The sequence below is a fragment of the Mauremys reevesii genome, linkage group 12 (genome assembly GCF_016161935.1).
Source record: "Mauremys reevesii isolate NIE-2019 linkage group 12, ASM1616193v1, whole genome shotgun sequence".
In the NCBI taxonomy this organism is placed as follows: domain Eukaryota; kingdom Metazoa; phylum Chordata; order Testudines; family Geoemydidae; genus Mauremys; species Mauremys reevesii.
Genome location: NC_052634.1, coordinates 9,542,365 through 9,564,284, shown reverse-complemented (window position 1 = coordinate 9,564,284; position 21,920 = coordinate 9,542,365). Strand labels below are relative to the sequence as shown.

At 46.7% G+C, this 21,920-nt stretch overlaps 1 protein-coding gene and 2 long non-coding RNA genes across 3 annotated transcripts; all 3 read left to right on the top strand.

Annotated features, from left to right (window-relative positions):
* The first annotated feature begins 3,965 nt into the window (after window positions 1-3,965).
* LOC120375910 (tumor necrosis factor receptor superfamily member 14-like) lies at window positions 3,966-12,415 on the top strand. The gene is made up of 7 exons (XM_039496931.1): window positions 3,966-4,053; window positions 4,333-4,551; window positions 5,205-5,311; window positions 6,727-6,732; window positions 9,237-9,334; window positions 11,333-11,395; window positions 12,367-12,415. Exons 1-7 carry the CDS (start codon window positions 3,966-3,968, stop codon window positions 12,413-12,415), a joined length of 630 nt encoding a protein of 209 aa, XP_039352865.1.
* Window positions 12,416-14,453: 2,038 nt separating this feature from the next.
* LOC120375414 lies at window positions 14,454-16,069 on the top strand. The gene is made up of 3 exons (XR_005586541.1): window positions 14,454-14,552; window positions 14,981-15,198; window positions 15,951-16,069. It is a non-coding gene; the product is annotated as an uncharacterized LOC120375414 (long non-coding RNA).
* Window positions 16,070-16,135: 66 nt separating this feature from the next.
* On the top strand, window positions 16,136-18,040 carry LOC120375413. Its single transcript, XR_005586540.1, has 3 exons — window positions 16,136-16,202; window positions 16,568-16,759; window positions 17,944-18,040. It is a non-coding gene; the product is annotated as an uncharacterized LOC120375413 (long non-coding RNA).
* The last annotated feature ends 3,880 nt before the right edge of the window (window positions 18,041-21,920 follow it).

Genomic DNA, 21,920 nt, shown 5'->3' with positions numbered 1-21,920 from the left:
ATAGGAATAAACACACCCTTCTCTTCAAATGCAGCACTGAATTGGTTTATAGTAAAAACAAAACAAGTTTACTAACAAAGGACATATGTTAAGTGGTACCAAGTAACAGGGATACAGGTAGAAATGGTTACAAGCAAATAAAAGTGAAAACATATATCTGAAAGACAACAACTTAATCTAGCAAGTTACAGTCTTTGTTCAAGATAGTTTCTTTCACCCACAGTCTCCTTTCCAGCTTTTACTGGCCAGGATCCATCACAGAGATTAAATCACTTGGTTCCTTTGTCTCCTAAAGTGAAGGATAAAAATGGAGCCTCCCTCTGTTCCTTATAGCCCCAAAGGGAATGTCTTCATCTTACAAGCCATGAAGGCCTCATGGGGATTAGTCTCCTGTGTCTCTGTGATGCAAGTGCCATGCCGATTTTCGGTCTCTCAAATTCAGGAGCAGGATAACCCCCTGACAGATTAGCTTGATGCGTTTTTTTTACTCTAATATATAAATTGAGGTAAACCCACACATTCATTTGTCTAGGACAGACCAGATTATCACCTTTACCTAGGCTAGGCTGTATGGCCTTAAACATGTTCTAGTAACATCATATAGAGGGAATTCATAACTTCACAGATAAGATTAACACACACCACCAGTGTGGTGGCAGTTTTCAAATGATACCTCACACAGTATATTTTGTAGTACATAGGGTGTGACTACAGGGGTGCCTAGAGTCACAACATGGGGCCATGAACCAAGATATTCCCCTCAGGTAGTAGTGTTAGTTTATGTTGCAGCACCTCGAGAGCAGCACACTCACCGACATTGGAGAGATATTGATTATGTAGATTGTGTAGCATTATTTAGCTGCTAGTGTGTGATATAATCCTGTTCTTGAGCCGGTCTGATATGCCATACAGAATGGGGCAGTTTTTTTCATATTCATGGTGGGAGGATTGACACTGCAACATAGCCCAGCAATTTATAGATTATGACATGGGCTTTTGTGGTGTGGGCCACATCTTAATATTGCAATTCATTTGTGCTGTCCCCCTCCTGCCCCACTGCATTTTCTATGTCACGCACCACTTCTCCACCCCATTCACACTCCACGTCCCCTCCCACTGGCAATCAATGAGCATCCCTGTGGCAATGGCAACCCTGGCTTACATGACACAGTGACATTAGGGAGCGGTGCAAAGTATTTTCACCTTTTTTAATGGGATGTAGCAGCTGGAAGCAAGGAGGAGAAACCAGCACCACGTTACCAGCTAACTCCCTTGGGGACGTCAGTAATGCTCTTGTGATAGCCAGTGACCCACGCTCTGGGACCAGTGGCTTCTGACATCCCTTTTGAATATGCAGCGGTTGGAAAACTGTCTATCTGTTCCAGCAGTGGTGTAATTGAGATCAAGAATAATTAAAGATCAGCAATGGATTGCTTCCTTGAATGACCAATTGGAAGCTTTTGAACTCCTAGGAGAGCCTGTTGCAGTTCTCATCTGTAGATGAGTAGACATTTAGCAGCTAATATCTCCCAGTAACTAAACTGTTTTTTCTTCCTCTGCCTTCCCTTCAGGTTACTACTGTGACAGCAGCCAAGGGCCAGTCAGTGATTTCACCCTTTACCCATGCCCTCAGGGCTTTTACTGCCCACCCGGAACACACCAGGGAACTCAATACAGCTGTCCCCCAGGTACCTTTGGTCCCAGGCAGAAGCTGAAGAGTATCCAGGAATGTCAGAGATGCCCACTTGGAAAATACTGTGAGTTTCCTGGTCTCTCCGCCCCAACAGGTATGTTGCCATTCATCCTTGAGCAGTCTGAGCATTTTCTGTGTGTCTAGTGGGGGGTGTTGTTGCCTGATGATTAGAATAAAGGACTAGGAGTCAGGACTCCTGGGTTCTATTCCTTACTGTAGCACTGACTTACTTTGTGAGTTTGATCTAGCTATTCCCCTATTGGTGCCTCATTTTTCCCATCTGTAAAATTTGGGTAAGATCTACTTTGTAAAGTGCCCTGGGATATCTGGCTGAAATGAACAAGTGGCCCATCCTTTCCCTTCCTGATCAGATTATTCTAAAAAGAAGGAAAGGTTCCTTTCATTAAGTAAAATTGCAAGCGTGAATGGTTGGAGGCAATAGAACTCAAATGCAGATGCTTTAACTTCTAGGATACCTGTTTGAATATCTCCAGTCCTCGTAGCTGCCCAAGGTCATAGCCGTTTGGTAGCCTAGTTGAAATTAGTTCATAGTTTCAGTCCTTACCCTACTGGACAGGTGCCTGTGTAACAATAAATCCTTTGCTGTCTGGCTCAGCAGAGCAGCTAAGGATGGTACAAACCACTCTGATTGCACTCCCCTTTCATTCCTAGAGATGGCCCTTTGAGTCAGGGTCAGGGAAGTTATCACTGCTCCAACTCAGGCTTCCACTTTGTGTCTGTGTCCTGGAACTTATATTTAAATCCTCATTATTTTCATTTGGCTTCGTTTATATGTATAAATGTGTATCCTGCCTTCCAGGGGACTGCACTGAAGGATTCTGGTGCAAGGGAGGTGCCCGAGTAAGAGACCCAATGGATGGAGTAACAGGGCTCCCATGTCCTCCTGGGCATTATTGTCTTGCAGGTACAGTGATTTATTAAACATAATTCTTCTTAATTCCTGTGAAGCATGCGCTGGAATTTCCCTGCCGTGTTTCCTGCAGAGAGAGACTGGAATTCCATCTCCCCCAGCACTGCTCCCTACAGTGCCTTAGGCTCGGAGAGTCTGGAACTGCAGTAGCTGCTAGCTCTAACTATCTTAGTATGTATGTGGCCCCATTACCATAGTACCAGAATGTCTCATAATCTTTATTGTATTTATCTTCACCTGTAAGGTAGGGCAGTGCTATTATCCCCATTTTACAAATGGGGAACAGAGACAGACTAAATCTCAGATTTTTAAAGGTGTTTAGGCACCTAACTCTTTAGTCTGACCCTAAGTGACTTGCCTAAGGTCACACAGGAGCTTTGTGAGAGAGCAGGGACTTGAACTCAAGTCCCAGGCTAGCGCCCTAACTGAGCCAGCTTCCTCTCACCTTTTCTGTAGCCTATACTGCTATGCTATCCCATAGCCACTTCATAAACTTCAGCGGGATAAAGCTGTGTTGGGCTCGCTCTGCTCCTGTGTCAGGCTTAGCCAATTGAATGTCTATGACCAGTTCATTCTGACTTCAATGCCCCTCTGTGTGGTCTGCTGCCTTGTCCCCATGTTGATACCGAGTAGACTCTGAAGCACTTTATCTAATCAGGAACACCCACTCCATCTCTGTGCCCACATGGCACCTGGTCCAGCAATGAAGGGAATAAGAATCTGTGGGGATGCCAGCCTTGTCCTGGAGGACATTACTGCAATAGCACTGGACTGGTAGCACCATCAGGACACTGCAGCCCAGGGTAGGTACAGTACAGTACACATTTCTCTTCTGTAACTATAATGAAGGACAGCAGCAGCTATCTCTTGGAATGAGCTTAGGGCTGTGAGCTAGGACATCCTGGATTCTGATTCTCAGGTCTGACATGAATTACCCACAACTCCTCACTTGAAGGGACCACACTCTCTTGGACCCTGGATGGGAACAGCTGTCTGCAGTCAGTGTGCCTTTGTTGTCAACACAGGGCTTGGGATCTGCAGAAATGCTCCTTCCCTAGGTATAAAGAGGATCCTGCAGCTTTGTGTGTTGAGCGCTCGGCATTCCTCACACTCACTGCTCAGTCAGTTATCCACCTGTGTCCTTAGGGGGATTGTTTCTTTGACTTGAGGTTGTTGGTGTTTGATGGCTCTTGTTTCTGCTCTTGCTACTCCAGGTTTTACTGCATTGCGGGGGCCAGAACACCGACACCCACCGATGGCCTCTCAGGAGCTCCATGCCCCGTGGGACACTCCTGTCCCCTGGGAATCAAGAATCCCATCGCCTGCTCCCCTGGCACTTACATGCCACAGACACATGGAGAAGAGTGCTACACCTGCCCAGAGGGTAAATACTGTGTCCCTCCTCAGAAGCCACAATTTTGTCCTAAAGGTGAGTCATACGTTCACTAAATGTCTAGTTTGTTCCATGCTTTCCAAAGACTTTCTTTAAGCCCCTGTATGCAGGAGAGACCTTGAGCCATGGAAAATCAACCAGGGCATGAGTCCTGTCTCTGTTCCTTCAGCTTCATGCTCAGTCCAACAATTTCAGCCCAAGCGACCCTAGTGAGTCTATAAAACCATGTGGATCCCATTGCTGAGATCTCAGTTACTGATTCGTCATCTTTAGGTCTCTCTCCCACCCACAAATATGACTGTGCTCTTCTTTCAGGCTTCTTCTGTCCCAAAGGAACAGGTCTTGACTGGCAGCCTTGCCCACCAGGGACCTACAGCCCCGAGCAAGGGCTGAAGAGCAGCACTGGGTGCAGAGCTTGTGATGGAGGGAAGTACTGTCTGTACCATAATGCAACAGACGTGACTGGAGAGTGCTGGGAAGGCTACTACTGTGCACAGGCGTCAGACAGGCCCAACCCAGAGGCCAGGCTCCAAGGTGCTGTCTTTTGCCTTTGCTAAAACAATGATGATTTTTGTCTAGTGGACCTGTGGTGATGCCCACTTCAGAGTCAAGCCCTTGGGCCTAGTTCTTGTTAGGCTCCTGGTTCAGCCACTTGTTTAGAATTCCCCTTTCTGGCCCCATTCAAAAGCCCCTTTTGCTGTTTGAACCCCAGATGTGTGAATTGTGAGTAAATGACTCAGCAGCTGATCTAGCCTTTCCTCAGCAGCAGAGAGCAATAGTTAGAGGAGGAGACTGAAGGTCAGGACTCCTGGGTTCCAAGTCCTGTTTCCCAGTCCCAATGACTAGACACTCTATACCTGATTTAGGAATAGAGCCCAGGTATCCTGCCGCTCAGTCTCTTGCTCATCATTAGATCACACTCACTCCCTGAGTTAGCAACAGAACTGCAAAGCTCAGATTCCCACTCATCTTTTCTAGATATGAGGCCACAATGGCCCAATGACCTTGTGTGGTAGCTCAGCGTTGTCCCATGTGGGAGAGAATTAAGGAATTGTGGGAAATCTACAGATGAATTGCTGCTGGCTTGAATAGACCATGGCTATTATAAGATCAATTAATGCCTTTTATATTTGTTTCCATCCATAGCCTTTAATCAGCTGAACGCCTTTCTCACTTGTTGATTGCAGGTCAGGCTGGCCCTTGTCCTCCAGGCCACTACTGTCCAAAGGGCACTGCTGTCCCCAAGCATTGTCCTGTGGGAACCTTCAGCACAAGGATCAAATTGAGCTCAGAGGTAGGAAAATGCACAGGGTGAACTAGCAATGGTGCTTGTGCACTTAGAGAGCTGAACTCTGCCTAGTGCCTCTCTGCCTGAGCAGACATATGAAGACTGTTTAAATGCTTAAAATCACCTGAATCCTTCCTTAGAAGAACACTGAAAAAGTAATATCCCAGAGTTGGAGTCTGAGGCTATCAAAGCACTTTACTGAGCCTCTCAGCATCCCTATGAGATGGGAAAGTTACTGCCATTGCACAGATGAGGAACTTAAGCTCAGCGAGATGAGATGACTTGCCTGAGGTCCCACAGTGAATCAGTGGCAATGGCAGGATTCATATAAATCATAGGACCAGAAGGGACCTCGAAAGGTGATCTAGTCCAGTCCTCTGCACTCACCGCAGGACTGCGTATTATCTAGAACATCCCTGACAGGTGTTTGTCTAACCTGCTCTTAAAAATCTCTAATGATGGAGATTCCACAACCTCCCTGGGCAATTTATTCCAGTGCTTAACCACACTGACAGTTAGGAAGCTTTTCCTAATGTTCAACCTAAACTGCCCTTGCTGCAATTTAAGCCCATTGCTTCTTGTCCTATCCTCAGAGGTTAAGGAGAACATTTTTTTCTCCCACCTCCTAGTAACAACCTTTTATGTACTTGAAAACTGTCATCATGTCCCCTCTCAGTCTTCTCTTCTCCAGACTCAACAAACCCAGCTTTTTTCAATCTTCCCTCATAGGTCATTTTTTCTAGAACTTTAATCACTTTTTTGGCTCTTCTCTGGACTTTCTCCAGTTTGTCCACATCTTTCCTGAAATGTTGTGCCCAGAACTGGACACAATACTCTAGTTGAGGCCTAATCAGCGTGCAGTAAAGTGGAAGAATTACTTCTCATGTCTTGCTTACAACACTCCTGGTAATACATTCCAGAATATTTGCTTTTTTTGCAGCAGTGTTACACTCCTGTTTAGATGGTGATCCACTATGACCCCCAGATCCCTTTATGCAGTATTCCTTCCTATCTCCCCAGAAGTGAGAATGTGGATGTTCCCATTGATTTCTCACAGACCCAGTGCTCCCCTTGTCTACCTGGACATTACTGCAACTCCACTGGCCTCCAGGCCCCTACAGGACAATGCAGAGAAGGGTTCTACTGCACACTGGGGTCCACCGTTGCCAGTGTTCCCATCCTGGACAAGACCGGAGGCCCCTGTCCCACAGGTAGATTGTTTGCAGCTCTTGGTTCACATCAAGCTAACTGGTGAATAGTTACTAACTTGTTGAGTAAGAATTATCTAAGCAAATTCCACAGGAGACTCTGGGAGTTCAGCAGGTCAAGAAGAGAACTCCTAGCAGGCTGCAAGGAGCTCTGAGACATCACTACTCTTAGAGTTTCTCAAAGCCTGAGGGTTTGTGCATTGTCCATTTCAGGATATGGTAAGTCACGGGTAGAATTTCCCCCCTAGTCCTGACCTTGAAAGAGTCTGCTGATTCTGCCTTATTCCTTCTTTTTCAGGACATTTTTGCCCCAGGGGCACATCTATTCCACTGGCTTGTCCAGCAGGGTCATATAACCCTCTACAAAGGCAAGCCATCTGCCTTCTCTGTGCTAGAGGGTAAGAATGAGAGAGTGTTCATTACTGTGTGCAGTATAAATAAAGGATCATTGCCGTAATTATGGTTCCCAGCAACCTTTCAGCAGTACAATATGTGGCAGACAAGAATGACTTCCCCTCCCACTGAAGTGCACCCATCTCTGAAAAGGAGCACAGCAACTGTAACAGCTGCCTAGCAACACTACACAAATAATTAGCGTTGGAAATTAGGTGAGCTAATTTCCCGTACAGTGGCAGGATTTAGAGCAGAAGGTAACTGAAACTGGCTGCTGGCCAGAAAACCACCAGTACCACCCATGGTTGCGCCAACAAAAAAAAATAATTGAAAAGTCCATGGCCCTAGGTGATAAAGGACTTCACTTTCATGTTTCTTCCAATAAACAATGTCTGCTAGCACCATGCTGGGGTATTGGTCTATTCCTGTCCCAGGGTGCCACCCATACCACTTCTTGCTGCACCTGGCTTGTTCTTGGAGGACTCCCATCCAAGTAATGACCATGTTTGGCCTTGCTTAATATCTAGGACCTGATGAAATCACAGCCCTAGTGTAGTATGCCTGAAGCGAAGACTATTATGTTCCTATGCCTTTGGCAATTATGCCATCATAGTCAGTACACTTCCTGCATTCAGCATGAGGAAACACTTGAGAGAAAGTATTTATATACATGAGCAGGTCTGATATATTACCCATTCAGTACAGTGCAGCATGCACAAGGACAAGCCATTCACTTCACAGAGTCATCAGTGTGCGTATGGATGAAGTGTTGGCCTGAGAGTTTTAACTTTCCTCCTTCTGCTCTTTCCTCTTATGGGTGCAGGTTCTTTTGTCCTAAGAATTCCTCTTCTCTTGCTGGGAGTGAATGTCCAGCTGGCCATTACTGCCCCCCTGGTACAGCTTCAGCGACTCAGTACCCATGCCCCAGGGGGACTTACAACCCGCAGATCGGCAGCAGTCATGTTTCTCACTGTATCCCTTGTGATCCAGGTAGGATCCTAGTCAACATCACCCTGAATGGCATAGGAACAATGTGTGCAAGTGAGTTTCAAAAATGCTTGAATTTCAGCAGTGGTTTGAGTGGCTCAGGGGATTGATAATGGATTATGAAGCTCTTTGCCATTAGGTCACTTATTGAAGTTTGAGACAGAGCCACACTCAGCTGCATGGAGAACTGGACTGAGTGCGGGGAAGCCACCCCCTTAAAAATGACCAGCCTAGGAAAGACCCATTTACTCTGATGTCCTGTCTCCAATAGTGACCAATGCCAAATACTTCAGAGGGAGGCATTACCCTTTTGCCCAATAGTGGACCTTTATGTACAATGCTCATATATGGAAGGGAGAACTTTGTCATTAATTTATAATCCATTTACACAGCAGCATTTATGTGCCTGGTGCTTTACATGCCTAGAAAATGACAAAGGGAATTTACAATTTAGTTAGTCTGCTGATCACCAGACCTCATCTGCTGACTGACTTATGGCCTGAGTCATGAAGGCTGATATCCCTTAAAGCTTTTGAACCTCACTTTAATGCAGTTGCTTTTCTTATTCGTATAAATATCCAACACTTTCTTTTAAATACCCCCTGTTACCATTTGCTAATACTGATTCCAATGCACTGCTCTTTCAGGTCATTACTGTGCATTAGCAGGACAGTCACGTGTCACAGGACCTTGTTCAGCTGGATATTACTGCAGTGCAGGGATTACCACCCCAACACCTACCAGTGGCCTGGTGGGGAACAGATGCCCGGTGGGAAATTACTGCCCTAAGGGATCTGCTCTTCCACATCCGTGCCCTCTTGGTTATTATAGCAATTCTACCCGGAATACTGAGATGGGAGACTGCCTCCTCTGTGACGCAGGTACAGTAATGGGAGATGGATCAAGGAGGTTCTAACCAGACTATAGCATTCATGAAGCCCTCTGAGAAACTGGGCCTTATTAAAGCATGTAACAGTGGGTGACTGCTCTTTCAGGGATACGTAGGTAAAAAGGATCACAGAGCAGATAAAGTCTCCCACTTCCTCACCCCAGGAGAAGGTCTTTCCGGTGTTTTGCAGTGTCAGAGGCTGACTCTCTCTTTCCCCCGCAGGATGGTTTGGGTTGGAGTGTGTTGGTAGTGCAATGCATGCTGTCTCTCTAGGCATGTGAGGTATGTTCTGTGTTAAAGCTATTCTGAATGGAAACATCTCCTTTAATATGTATGTGGGTATAGCCAGACCTCTTGGTTTTTATCGTTTACTCTTCGATTTTCACCTACTGTTGTCCATCAGTCTGTCAGCCCAACACCATAGACGTGCTCTCATGCCTCCTCTCTCTTTCAGGGTATTTCTGCAATGGAACTGGACTCATATCTCCTGCTGGTGTCTGTGAAGCTGGGTTCTATTGCACCAGAGGAGCTGTTTCTCCTAGACCTTCCAAAGTAAGCTGTGTCTGGGTTATAAACATTGTGAAACCCTGAATTTGTGGATGTAGAGAACCAAATGTCTATATCAGGGGTCGGAAACCTCTCAGAAGTGGTGTGCCGAGTCTTCATTTATTCACTCTAATTTAAGGTTTTGCGTGCCAGTAATACATTTTAACGTTTTTAGAAGGTCTGTTTCTATAAGTCTATAATATATAACAAAACTATTGTTGTATGTAAAGTAAATAATGTTTTTTAAATGTTTAAGAAGCTTCATTTAAAATTAAATTAAAATGCAGAGCCCCCTGGACCTGTGGCCAGGACCCGGGTAGTGTGAGTGCCACTGAAAATCAGTTTGCGTGCCACCTTTGGCATGCATGCCATAGGTTGCCTACTCCGGTCTATATAGTTCTTCTCTTCCTGACATACAAGTCCCACCACCCATTGCCTGCTGGGGGCATTAGGCATCCATATTTGCAATTCATACATGAAACCCTCTCCCCTTGATTTGTTCTTGCCATTGACCGCTTGTTCCATCAGCCCCACCATCAGTACCATGCCAAAAAGCTATTGTGTGAGGAGAAGAATTCTATCCCAGACAAATTTCTCTCTGGATTTCTGAGACTGTTTGCATAATTTCCTTTCCCTGACACATGCATCTTGTTTGTTAAGGCTGAAGGAGTCTAGAGACACCAAATATACCAAACTTCCTCTCTGTTCTAGGTGTAAAACATGTCCATAATAGTTCAGCCTTTTCATATCCATGCTGCCTCACTCCCATTTGTCCTCTTATGATGTGTGGACAGAAATGAATGAATAAAAAATTTACCTTTCATTCCCAAGAATCCTAGAACATTGCAAACTATAAACAGCAGTTATTCACCCAATGCTGACATATATCCTCCTCTGGGGTGGAATTCATGATTCTCTTACCAGCACACAGCAACACTACACAACGTGAGAAGTGAAAAAGAATGCCATTTCCAACTGGCATTACAGAGGTCCACATAACGTGAATGTGTCCAGGACACTGCATCTATTGGCATGGCTTTTACACAAAAAACTTTGTGAACTTAAAGACTGCAGGGGCTCAGACTCGTGTTTTCATGCCTCAGTACCTTTCCCCCACCCCAGCAGCACAGCACCAGGCTGACTCTGAAAGACAGGCAGGACTACCTACCAAATTACCAGCAACACTTCCTACAGCAAGCCTGGATTTTCCTTGGCAGCCTCCCAAGCACCTCCCCAGCTCATTTTGTGAACTATGATGGGATTACAGCAGGAGGGATTGGCCAGAGGTGAATGATGAACAAAGCATTCTCCATCGCTCTGTCAGTCCTCCCCATTAGGATTTGATGTATTCCTGCTGCAAGATACATTTCTTCTGAGGTTGCAGATAGGCCCAGATCCACACATATATTTAGTATCTTAACTTCCATTGGAATCAGTGGAAGTTAGGAGACTAAAGACATTTGAGGATCTCTGGGCCACAGTGAGATTAGTGGGAACATCTTTTGTAACAATGGCACTTTGTCTTCACAGACCACAAGCAGTGGCGGGCCATGTCCCCCAGGACACTACTGCACAGTGGGGAGCAGCAGAGCACAGCCATGCCCTGCAGGGAGCTACAGCCCATTCTGGGGCATGGTGCAGTGTTTGGAGTGCCCAGAAGGCTTTTACTGTAAGGCTGGTTCCAGTAATTACACAGACTGTCCTGCAGGTAAGTGCAGCTGCAGTTACTTCATAGGGAATGTGGGGAACAGTGTCATAAGGGCACTAGCAGCTCTTTGTAAGGCCCAGCACTAAGATAAAGTGCTGTTGGCTTCACTGAATGCTTCCACCTTGGCTGGAGGTCCTGGATAGTACTGATGAGTCACACTATGGACTGATTGATATATTCTGGGACCAGTTCTTTTGGGGAAACTGATGGAGAGGGCACCCCAGCACCCCTTGCCAACAATTTGAGACATTGCAAGCATCTCTTAACTGTTAAGAAAACTGTTGTCTCCCTCCTAGGACATTACTGCCCAAGGAATACGGAGTTTGCCACACAGTATCCCTGTCCACCAGGAACCTACAGTGAGCACTTAAACATGAGGGATGCCTCCAAGTGCCAGCTGTGTCCCCCTGGAAAAGTCTGCTCCAAATCAGGCTTGACGAGTCCTGATGGACCATGCACACCTGGATGGTTTTGTCCACCCGAATCGGCATCAGGCGAGCCAATATCCCTAGGTAATCACTCTCTGGCACTGAAAGAAGTAGTGGAACTTGATTATTATTATTAGATGTGGTGATATTAGAGAAGCATCAAGAAGTCATAGTTGAAGAAAAGGGCCCATGAAGTGTCTTTTTGCAGTGCTGGTAAAAGACAGAGTGAAGAGAGGAAAAGATGCACACATGCAGTAACGTTAAATGAAACAAGAACCCTTGTTTGTGGTGGGGATGTGTGTTTGCAATGGGTCTGTGATCTTGGCAGAAGTAGATCACTTCCCTGGGGAGAGGCTAGGTGGGTATTTCCATTGTGGGAAGACATGCATAGGGAGGAATTTTCACCCATCTGGTGCATTTCACATACTGTGGTGATGAAGGTCATATGCTGTAAGTACCTAGCGAGAAAGAGAGGTTGGAACATGAGAGTGAGGCTCTTTCTGCTGCTGTATGTTCCTTTGCCTCTCTCAAGTTCCGTCCTTTCCATTAGCAGGGTCAGAAGTTTCACTTCGTGGGTCCTTCAGGCTATGCCAAGCAGGAACGTTTTGTCCTGGTGGTTCATCCCTTCCTATTCCCTGTACCCCAGGTAGGAGAAGATATGTTGTATTATTTTTTGCCAGAGAGACACATTTTTTGATGCAAACCCTTCCCCAACCTTGCCAAACTCCTCTGACTATCCCAGTCTTGTGCTGTCACTGCTAGACCGCTGCTGTCTCCCATTGACTGTTGCTTCGATGGCCTGTATGTGATGACATTGCAGCTCAAATGCTTTGGGAATCTAGTGGGACAAGCACAGAGACATGGAGCCTGAATGAGGGTCTCCCTTCTGTTCCCTGTTCTAGGCTCGTACTGTGCATCTGCAGAGCTGGCTGCGCCATCTGGTCCCTGTGATGCTGGCTTTTACTGCACTGGGGGGTCCACGCTCCCCAACCCAACAGATGGGGCAGTGGGAAATATTTGTCCTCCAGGCTACGTGTGTCCCCAAGGAAGTTCTTCTCCATCTCCATGTCCCCCAGGTAGATCAGACAGCAGCTGCTGGGTGCCCTTCTTTCCTTTGCCTGATGCCTCGTAGGATACCTGAGTTCCTGACATTGTTTTAAAGCCCCTTGCTGTGTGGTACTGAAGCATACCCCAGCAGTGCCTAAGGGGCAGCTTCTGTCAGCACGGGATCTTAGCTTTCACTCTGAGGCTGTTAAATGAGGAGCATCCAGCCCTAAATGTGCCCCCAATAACATCTATGCTCCAGGAGGTGGAAAGATGGCTTTGCCAAGCCACTCTGGGGAAATGTGGCAAAGCAATGGAGAGCTGAAAACATTTAAAATCCTCCATTTCAGTTTTGTTCCCTACAAACAATGGGAACTGGTCTTTCACACCTTCATTAAAATGCACAAGGATTATGGCAAGGGGAGGGAGAGAGAGAAACACTTTTTGGATTGCTTAGTTTCCTGGTATTGGCATGTAGCTATTGTAAATCAGAGCTACTCCTCCTTAGGTAGGACCAGAATGGATATGAACTACCCAGCAACTAGTGCTCAAATGCCACCTCCTAAACCATCACATCACAGGGAAGACTGAGACTGCACTACCTGTGGGATCCACCACAGCCAATGCTCATACACTATTCGCTTCAGCATCTCCTGGCCAGAGAGGCTGGGACTAGACTTGCTGAGAGCTCTCCTTCCAGCTTTTCAGCACTCCTCCCCACAGGGATATCCAGGCATGTTCAGGATGCTGGGAGAATCTTAGCATGGATTTTTTTTCTTTTCTAGGCTCTTTTTTGGCCCATCATGGTGGCCAATCAGCACAAGATTGCCGACCCTGTTTAGCAGGGTGGTTCTGCTCCCACCGAGGTCAAAGTACACCAGAGGGGCAATGTAAGGAAGGCTGGTTTTGCCCAGAGGGGTCTGTATCAGGCCTTAATCCAGGTAGGAAAGTTCTTGGATGACCCTTCTCATAGGGAAATGAGTGAAAGTAGCAATAATGGAAATGTTCCAAAATTGCTAGTTACTATGAGGTATGTCCCTTTAAGAGCTGTACCCAGCTTAGCCAAACAGGGGAGCTGTGAACAGTTCTGATAAAGCCACCTAAGCTCTATCACCAGTTGCTGAGCTGAGCTGGAGGTGAATCTGTATGGTTGTCCAGTTTGTTCATTGTTATTTCTATTGTGGTAGCACTTTGCAGCCCCAGTTGTCGACCAGGACCCCTTTGTGCTAGGCACCTGACAAACACAGAAAGACCTTACCCTACCCATGGCTATAATTATGCAAAGATTATCCCTTTGTGTTCATGGACTGGAACAAATGAAACAGAGGAAATCCCTGAAGAATCCATCTCAAGTTTTTCATAAGGCCCATTGCGGGTCAGGACTGGGCTTTGGGAGCTTTAGGGCAGTGGCTCTCAAACTTTGTTACTGGTGACCCCTTTTACATAGCAAGCCTCTGAGTGCGACCCCCCCTGAGAAATATATATATAAAAAAGTGTTTTTAATTTAACACCATTATAAATGCTGGCAGCAAAACAGGGTTTGGGGTGGAGGCTGACAGCTCGTGACCCCCCATGTAATAACTTCACGACCCCCTCAGGGGTCCTGACCACCAGTTCGAGAACCCCTGCTTTTCAGGTATACTCCGCCCCCAGTGAAGTCAGAGGAAGAATTTCAATGGCCGCTGGAGTTGTTCCTTACTGAGCCCCTTGTAGGCCTCCAGCTTGGCTGGATGTGTCTGATAAAGCTGTTAACCTATCCCAGTTTTTCTTCAGTTCCTTATGAAACATTCATGGTATTAAATCTGCGAGTTCTTTCCCTTTGACACTGTCCCTTACTACAGCTGGCCATTACAGCCCTAAGCAGCAGCACTCAGGAGTTATGCACAGTCTCAGCATTAATCCAATCCATTCTCTTCTTCATAGATTATATATGTCCTGTTGGCCACTATTGCCCAACAGGCAGCCCAGAGCCCAAACCCTGTCCCTCTGGGAAATACCAGGACCAGACTGGTCAAAGCCTGTGCAAGACGTGCCCAGCAGGAAAGTAAGTGGAATGCATTTAGCCTGCTCCAGTATCCTGGTTCTTCTACTGGGAATTAGCATATGAATTCCCCTCTTGATGATTCGCCTTGGGCTGCTCTGTTATATCCTTTGATATACATGGCTGGTCTCCTTGATCATGTCCTTGTATCTCCTTCCTTCTCATTATATCAATTTCTGTATTGTAAGCCCTTCATCACAGAGTTGTCATCCTGTAGACATATCTCCAGGGAGGTGCAAAATGGTCCCAAAGATAATAGCTTCCCCCAGACAGATTTCATCTGAGTCCTTCATTTGTTTCCTGAAGGGCATTCCACATTGCCTTGTCTTGCAGTCACAGACTACAGGTGTTGCATGGAGAATGGCCCTTCTTTATCCTGGCAGAATTGTGGGTTGTGACAGGTTAATTTCAATTTGGCCTTTTATTGGTAGGTTCTGTGGCCCAGAAGTCCAAATCCAAGATCACAATGAGACCTTTTCACATGGAACGATCAAGCCAACAGATTGCCCGGCTGGATACTACTGCCTCTCAGGAACTAAAGCTGCCAAGCAGTACCCATGCCCCGAGGGCACCTTCAGTAACCAGACTGGGCTGAGCAATTCCAAGGACTGCAGGGCTTGCCCTGGGGGGAAATTCTGTGCAGATGCAGGTAAGGAGCAGACAGGTGGAGATTAGCTTCCCTGTTCAGGCTGGGAAGATCCTGCATTTTGTCTTGGAAGGTCCAACTGAACTTGAAACGAAGACAGTAGGTCTTGATTTCATGCATGAGAGAGAAACCTCAACAGGCAATGTGGCCTTAAAAACTAACCCCCTGATTAGCTTGTTTGAACTGGGATACCTGTTTGCACATTGAATATACTTATCCTTGTTTAGTCGCTGTCCTGCACTGTTGTGTTGTGACTCTATGTCCTGGTAAACGGCTATTGTGCTTCACCCCAGACGTGGCCACATTTCAGCAGTGGGTGAAGCCATCTCTGCACAGTCTTTTGGGGGATTTTTGGAGATGAAAAGTCCTCTAGATATAGAAGATCCCAATGTCATTATAAACCCTTCAACTCTGCAAGCTAGACAGAGATGGGCAAAAGACAAAGATGGCTTTGGATTGGCCAAACCCAGTTGGTGAAGGATTACAAATCCTGAACCAGAGGTGGTTTGGGTCTGGGATTAACTGATCCTGTATTCTCTCTCCTTGGTTAGGTGGATGTCAGGTTCTTTGTTAGCTCCATCTCTAAATGCCTCTGTGGATAAATCACCGTGTGGTGTAGGAGCAGGAGAGTGCTGCATGGGGCATTAGACTCTGAATTAATCTAGATGCCATGGCTTGGCCATTTTTTGCAGCTCTGAGCTTGTGAACTACATAACGCCTCTGTTTTTTTTTGTTTTCATCCTCCTCTGCACCAGGCCTCTTGACCCCGAGTGGCCCTTGTTTGCCCAGGTATTACTGCATTTTGAAGGCACGTGTACCTAATCCTGTTAAAGATGAAACTGGAGACTTGTGCCCAGCAGGACACTTCTGCCCACTGGGTAGCAGCAGCCCAGTGCCATGTTCCACTGGTACCTTTCTACCTCAGTCTGGGATGGCATCCCACAATGCTTGTCTGCCGTGCCCTGGGGGGGAGTTCTGCCAAGGAGAAGGGTTGACCAGCGTTTCAGGTGAGTCGTATACAGCATGGTTGTGTATGTATGAGATTCATGCCATTGTTTTTATTCCACAGCATCACCAATCGGTAGCTAACCTAGGGATGGGTCTGGCGCATTACAATTTGTAGGACACCAAGATGCTGGGGAGAGTGAAGTTCTGAATCCTGTTCCAGCTTGGATCAAATGGGAACTAAACTTGGAAGATCCCCAAACAGACTAAAAGCTGGAAGAGACAGAAATCTCAAAAATCCTTGTGAATTTAGTAGCTGGATTTCTAGACCAAAACCCTCTAGACAAGACCAGCTAAGCCACCAACCCACTGACAGTTCTGAGATTCACGTTTCTTAGTCTTGCTCCTGAAATTCTCTGCTTTGCAGGAACCTGTTATGCTGGGTATTACTGTGATATGAAATCCACACGGCCAGACCAGAAACGCTGTCCACCTGGATCCTACTGCCCCAAAGGCACAGAGTCCCCAGTCCCATGTGGTGCTGGAAGCCTCAACCCACACGGTGGGAAATGGCACTCAACAGACTGTCAGCCCTGCCCGGCCGGATATTTCTGCAGTGGTATGAGTCTTCATCAGTGTTGTTTGGTGTCTGGGGAAGAGGAGGTGGAGTAGCAGACAAGTGGGAGTAGATGCTCTTCCCCGCTTTATTTCCTGCAGATTTGCCTTAACAGACATTCCAGGATCTATCCTGTTATAACTGCAAATAATCACATTAGATCATTAGCCCATTTCCTTTGGCCAGCGTAGGAAGGTTCTCTGCAGGGTATATGTCCAGCCTAGTTTTACATGTCTCAAGTGATATGTCTTCCAACACTTCCCTTGGGTGCCTCTTCCAGGCTCAGACATTTCACCATTCAGAAGCTTCTGATATAACAATGGTTTTTTTGTTTTCACTTTCCAGTTTCTTCTTTCTACTACCTTTGGCACACCACTTCTGCCTCCCCCTCCTTGGGGTTTAAAAAAAAAAAGCTGCTGACACTTGTTACCACGTTGACCACATGGTCAGTGCCAGAGTCATGAATGAAATGTCTGGTGTGGCTCAGTAAAGTGAGGTAGCATAGGAACTTCTTAATATCATAAATAAAGAAAGACAGAAAGACAAAAAAGAAAGACAAAGGCAATGTATGATTTCGATGCCAGAGATGTCTCCCCCATACTCCAGGGACATGAAATAGCCTGGCGGGCAGGTGTTTGACACTGGTTAGCAGCCATGATCTACTGTAAGTGAAGGATCATATTACTGCTCTGAGATAACTACTGCTGTTCAGGTGGTAAGCGCCTTCTGTCCGTCTACCTAGGCATTTATTTGATCCCTATCACTGTAATATCTGAGCACCTCACAAGCATTAACTCACTCAGCCTCCTGCACCTGGCCTGCAAGATAGAGCAGGATTACTGTTCCCATTTCACAGATAGGACCCAGAGGTGAAGTGGCTTGTCCAAGTTCACACAAGGAATTTGTGGGAGAGCGGGAAATGAAACTCAAACCTCCTAGATCCCAACTCAGAGCTGTACCCAGAATCTCATGCTTCCTCAGGACAGTTACTGCATAGCAGAGCTCTGCTTTGTTTGGTGCAGTGACTGGCTTGCCTGGGTGATGCAGTAATAAGCGTCTGTCTTTCTGAGGCTGGATTTTCACTGTGGAGAACATTTGTTTCCTGATTTGAACTGGGCGTGTGATGAGGCCATGCACCTGAGGGATAGGATGGGAACCAAAAGGGTCTTCTGCCTCCATAACTGCAGGGCTAGGAAAAACTGCTGCAGAGGGACTGTGCTCTGCTGGTTACTACTGCCCACCAGGCCAGACCTCAGCCACTCCTCTCTCCTATCGCTGCCCCCCTGGCTTCTACTGCCCTGCAGGATCTGCCATTCCTGTGGCCTGTGAGAGGGGGACCCACCAGACACAGGAAGGGAAAGAATCATGTGACATCTGCCCAGCAGGATTCTTCTGTGAACCATCCAGCAAAAGTGAGGGGGTACTGGGGAGGGCTGTGCTTTTTGAGGTAAGGGGGCGGTGTCTGTTGCTGGGGAAAGACTGAGAACAGTGTCTTCCTGTTAAGCACAATGGGGCAAGTTCTCCTCCGAGACCCACGAGTGCAATTCCCATTGACTTCAGAGTGTCCTTATTCACTTCAGTAAGCCTCTGCCAGGTGGGCACTGCATGCATTGGTATAGCGGGGAAGGGTGGCAGGTCAGTTCTGCCACTGGATGAAGGAGAAATACACCTGTCAGGGTGTCAAGCAGCAGGCCAGTAGGGGTGGGACAACACTAGACCATTTCTGCCACCCTCAAACCACGAAGCTTTGCATCCAGACAAACACAGCAGCGTAATAATGATGATGGACATTCCTGTAGCACCTCCGATTCAGAGAACTCAAAACACTCAGCATGATTTACTTACAATGAGCATTTCACCCACTGCCCTGATTCTGCCCAGTCTTGGGAGGAAGATGGCAGCCTCTACACAATGATCAGTGAATTTAGGACTAGAACTGAGATCCTGCATTTAGTTGAGCCAGCAGGGGGTCAAGAAAGGCTTAATGTTCTGGTAGAAGTTTAGGGTCAACACGTAAAAACTCCTTAGTCACAAGAGAAACAATCATGAAATCTCCAGAGCAAGTTGCCATTCCTTGTGTTCTAGGTTCTGGGACACAGACTCCCAGGCTGTGCCCTACAGGATACTTCTGTCCACCCGGTACCAGCTTTGGTGCAGAACATCCATGTCCAAAGGGTACATTTGGCCCCAAGACTGGTGCCACTGGTGAATCTGACTGTGAGCCCTGCCCAGCAGGTAAGTAAAGGTCTGGCACAAGTAATCTATAGAGCATCTGAGGGAAGACTTGGGGGAAAGATGAAAGGTCAAATTCTGCCTTCAGTTACTCCTCACTGACTTTCTCAGCAGATATGACATAGAGGAGACCTGGAGACCCCCTCACTGTGGATTTCTTTTCTGCTCATTTCAGGCACATATTGCTCATCTACAGCACTGTCCCAGCCATCGGGGCTTTGCCATTCAGGGTATTATTGCACCCAGGGAGCCATCCACCCAGCCCCCTTCAGACACAAGGTGAGTGAATGCCAGAGTAAGGCTCGGCTGCCCACCATGGCATCCACAATGCAGTGATCTTGGGTTTGGACTAGGGAGTAAGGGCTTCTATCCTATTAATAATAACAACTCTATAATGTTCTAGAGTGATCACTCCCAAACACTCCAGTAATGCCAGTGGAAGTTGAAGTGTTTGGGATCGTTCCAGCAGAGTACCGTGATGTTTCAGATGTTGTGGGTGAGCTCCTTGGTATTGGGAGGCAGCTCCACTCCTGATAAATTCTGAGAGTAGGTGGTGGCCTGGTTGCTGAGATGAGATGATGCCTTGGAATCAGTCCCTGCCATGTCTTCATTCCTGCACCTCTCACACCGGTGGTGTGCTGCCTAGAAACCCCACTGGCTAATTCATGGCACAAACGTTGGCCAAAGTTGGACCAACCAACATTCCAGGACCCCCTTTTAAGCCAGGCCAGTCCTTCAGTGAGAGCTCCAGTGGGAGCAGACCTGCAGTGCTCAGCTCAAATCCATGCTTTCCAGTCTTTCTGCAGCACTAACTGGGAAACCTGTGTTTCCTGGGTGTTAATTTTCTCTTTCTCTCTATTTTTTGTTTCACAGGTGGAATCTGCTGGCCTACCTCTGCCTGGAAATGACATCTGCCCTCCTGGGCATTTCTGTCCCAGTGGCACAAGCCATCCTATTCCCTGCCCTCCTGGAACCTATTCCACCTCCCTGGGCCTAGGAGCAGAGGAGCAGTGCCAGCCCTGCCCAGCGGGACAGTACTGCAGTCAGGCGGGATTGTCTGATCTGTCCAAGACATCACCGTGTAGTGCAGGGTGTGGCAGTGTGGTCATTCTCCTTTTTGTATTGACAAACTGAGACCTTCAGGCCTCCGTTGGAAGTAACATCGGGGCACCCAATAACACCTCATCATTGACAAATAGGGGCACAGGATTGAGATGACCCAGTAGTTTGGTAATAGGATATAGAGCTTTTGCCTCCTAGGTCACCAGTTAGAATCCATCCCAAATCGATACTCATCAAATATTATTGCCAACAGGTGGCTACTCACTGACCTATGCAAAACGCATTTGTGATATCAATCCAGTTCTGCTGGGACAGGAGTTCAAACCATGAAAGACATTGAGTCTGAATCTCTGTTGTCCTGCACCCTGTGTGTAATCGTTTATACCAGCTGGGTGTAACTTGCAACCACACAACACCTGGTTCATTTTATAGCCTTCTTTGCACTGGTGTAAGTGACTCCACAAGATGCAGGGCCACAGAAAGTCCAGCCCAGTGACACAATTGTCCTCTTGTTGACAATCTCCAAACAGATGTCAAGGATTAACTGAACCCCAGAGACCCTACTCTTCTCTCCCCTGGAGGGATGCTGGTCCTTTCAGGTCAGCTATGAAGCCTGTACTTGATCTGTCTGTTCTGTAGATGGTACAGAAGCTTTAAGTCTCCATGGCTGTCAACTTTATGCCTTCCACCCGCATTCAATTAAATACAGAGATGTTTGGTTTGCTACAAAACTCATGATTTAGCCCAGAGATCTTGCCTTTTGTGATGTCCAAGTAATGTATAATTTGTCAACACAGAACATTTTCTTTTTTTCTTTTATCTTCCTGCATTAAACTCTTCTTCCACAAGGGGGTGCACTAATCAATAAAAAGGGAACATCACACTCCAAGAGCCTGCAGATGAAAAAATGCTGTTTGGCCATTGCTCATCCATCTCACAAACATCCCTTACAGTGAGAGACTAAAAACCCTCCATGTATTTAGTTTATTGAAGAGAAAGTTAAGAGGTGACTTGATCAGGTGACAAGCACCGACATGGGGAGAAGCTGGACCCCATTTGGTATGAGAGACGGCTTCTGGCAGAACAGCCTCTCTGGGGGAGATTGGGAAGTCAGTCCCCCTTTGACCTGAGGTTGTTCTCCTTTAGGGCATGCTGCAGGGTCCATGCGGTCTCCTTAGCCCATAGGAGAGGTTGTGGGAGAATGAGGATTTAATTATCCAGGCTATTAAATGCTTGTACACCTCTACCCCAATATAACGCTGTCCTCGGGAGCCAAAAAAATCTTACCGTGTTATAGGTGAAACCACGTTATATCGAACTTACTTTGATTCACTGGAGCGCGCACCCCCCTCCCCCCTGGGAGCGCTGCTTTACTGCGTTATATCCAAATTCATGTTATATCAGGTCACGTAATATTGGGGTAGAGGTGTATGTATTTAGTGATATCCACAGATAATTACTGGAGTCTGTTTTCTGTATCAGACATAACTTAAAGAAATTGTTTGGGGTGCCCAAGCTTGGAATTGGTGTTCTGTCGTGCAGTGCAGCAGAAACGTTAGGCACCCAAATGAAAGTAACCTGATTCTCAGTGGCTGCACCCTTATTCTGACAGAAGACAAGGGAAGCTGAGCAGTTTAGCCCTGTTCATTTAAGTAAAAACCTCAGTTTTGAAAAAAGCAATTTCCAGACCTGTCAGAGTGAAAAGCCCTATTTGTCCAGATTGGGGGCATGTTGTGGGCATTAAGGTACATCTACACTGAGTGCTGAAGGTATATTTTTAGCACATTGGCTGGATCAGAGCTAGCGTGGGTATGTCTGCTCAAGCTGGAATATATACCTCCAGCTCCAAGTGTAGCCATACCCTCAGTTG

What these genes read in the sequence shown, in the direction of transcription:
- LOC120375910 (XM_039496931.1), top strand. Translation starts at nt 3,966, where the DNA reads ATGCCACAGACACATGGAGAAGAGTGCTACACCTGCCCAGAGGGTAAA. An exon ending in CCCAGAGGCCAGGCTCCAAG is followed by an intron (nt 4,552 to 5,204) that starts GTGCTGTCTTTT and finishes TGTTGATTGCAG; the next exon opens with GTCAGGCTGGCCCTTGTCCT. An exon ending in TTTCTCCTAGACCTTCCAAA is followed by an intron (nt 9,335 to 11,332) that starts GTAAGCTGTGTC and finishes TCTCCCTCCTAG; the next exon opens with GACATTACTGCCCAAGGAAT.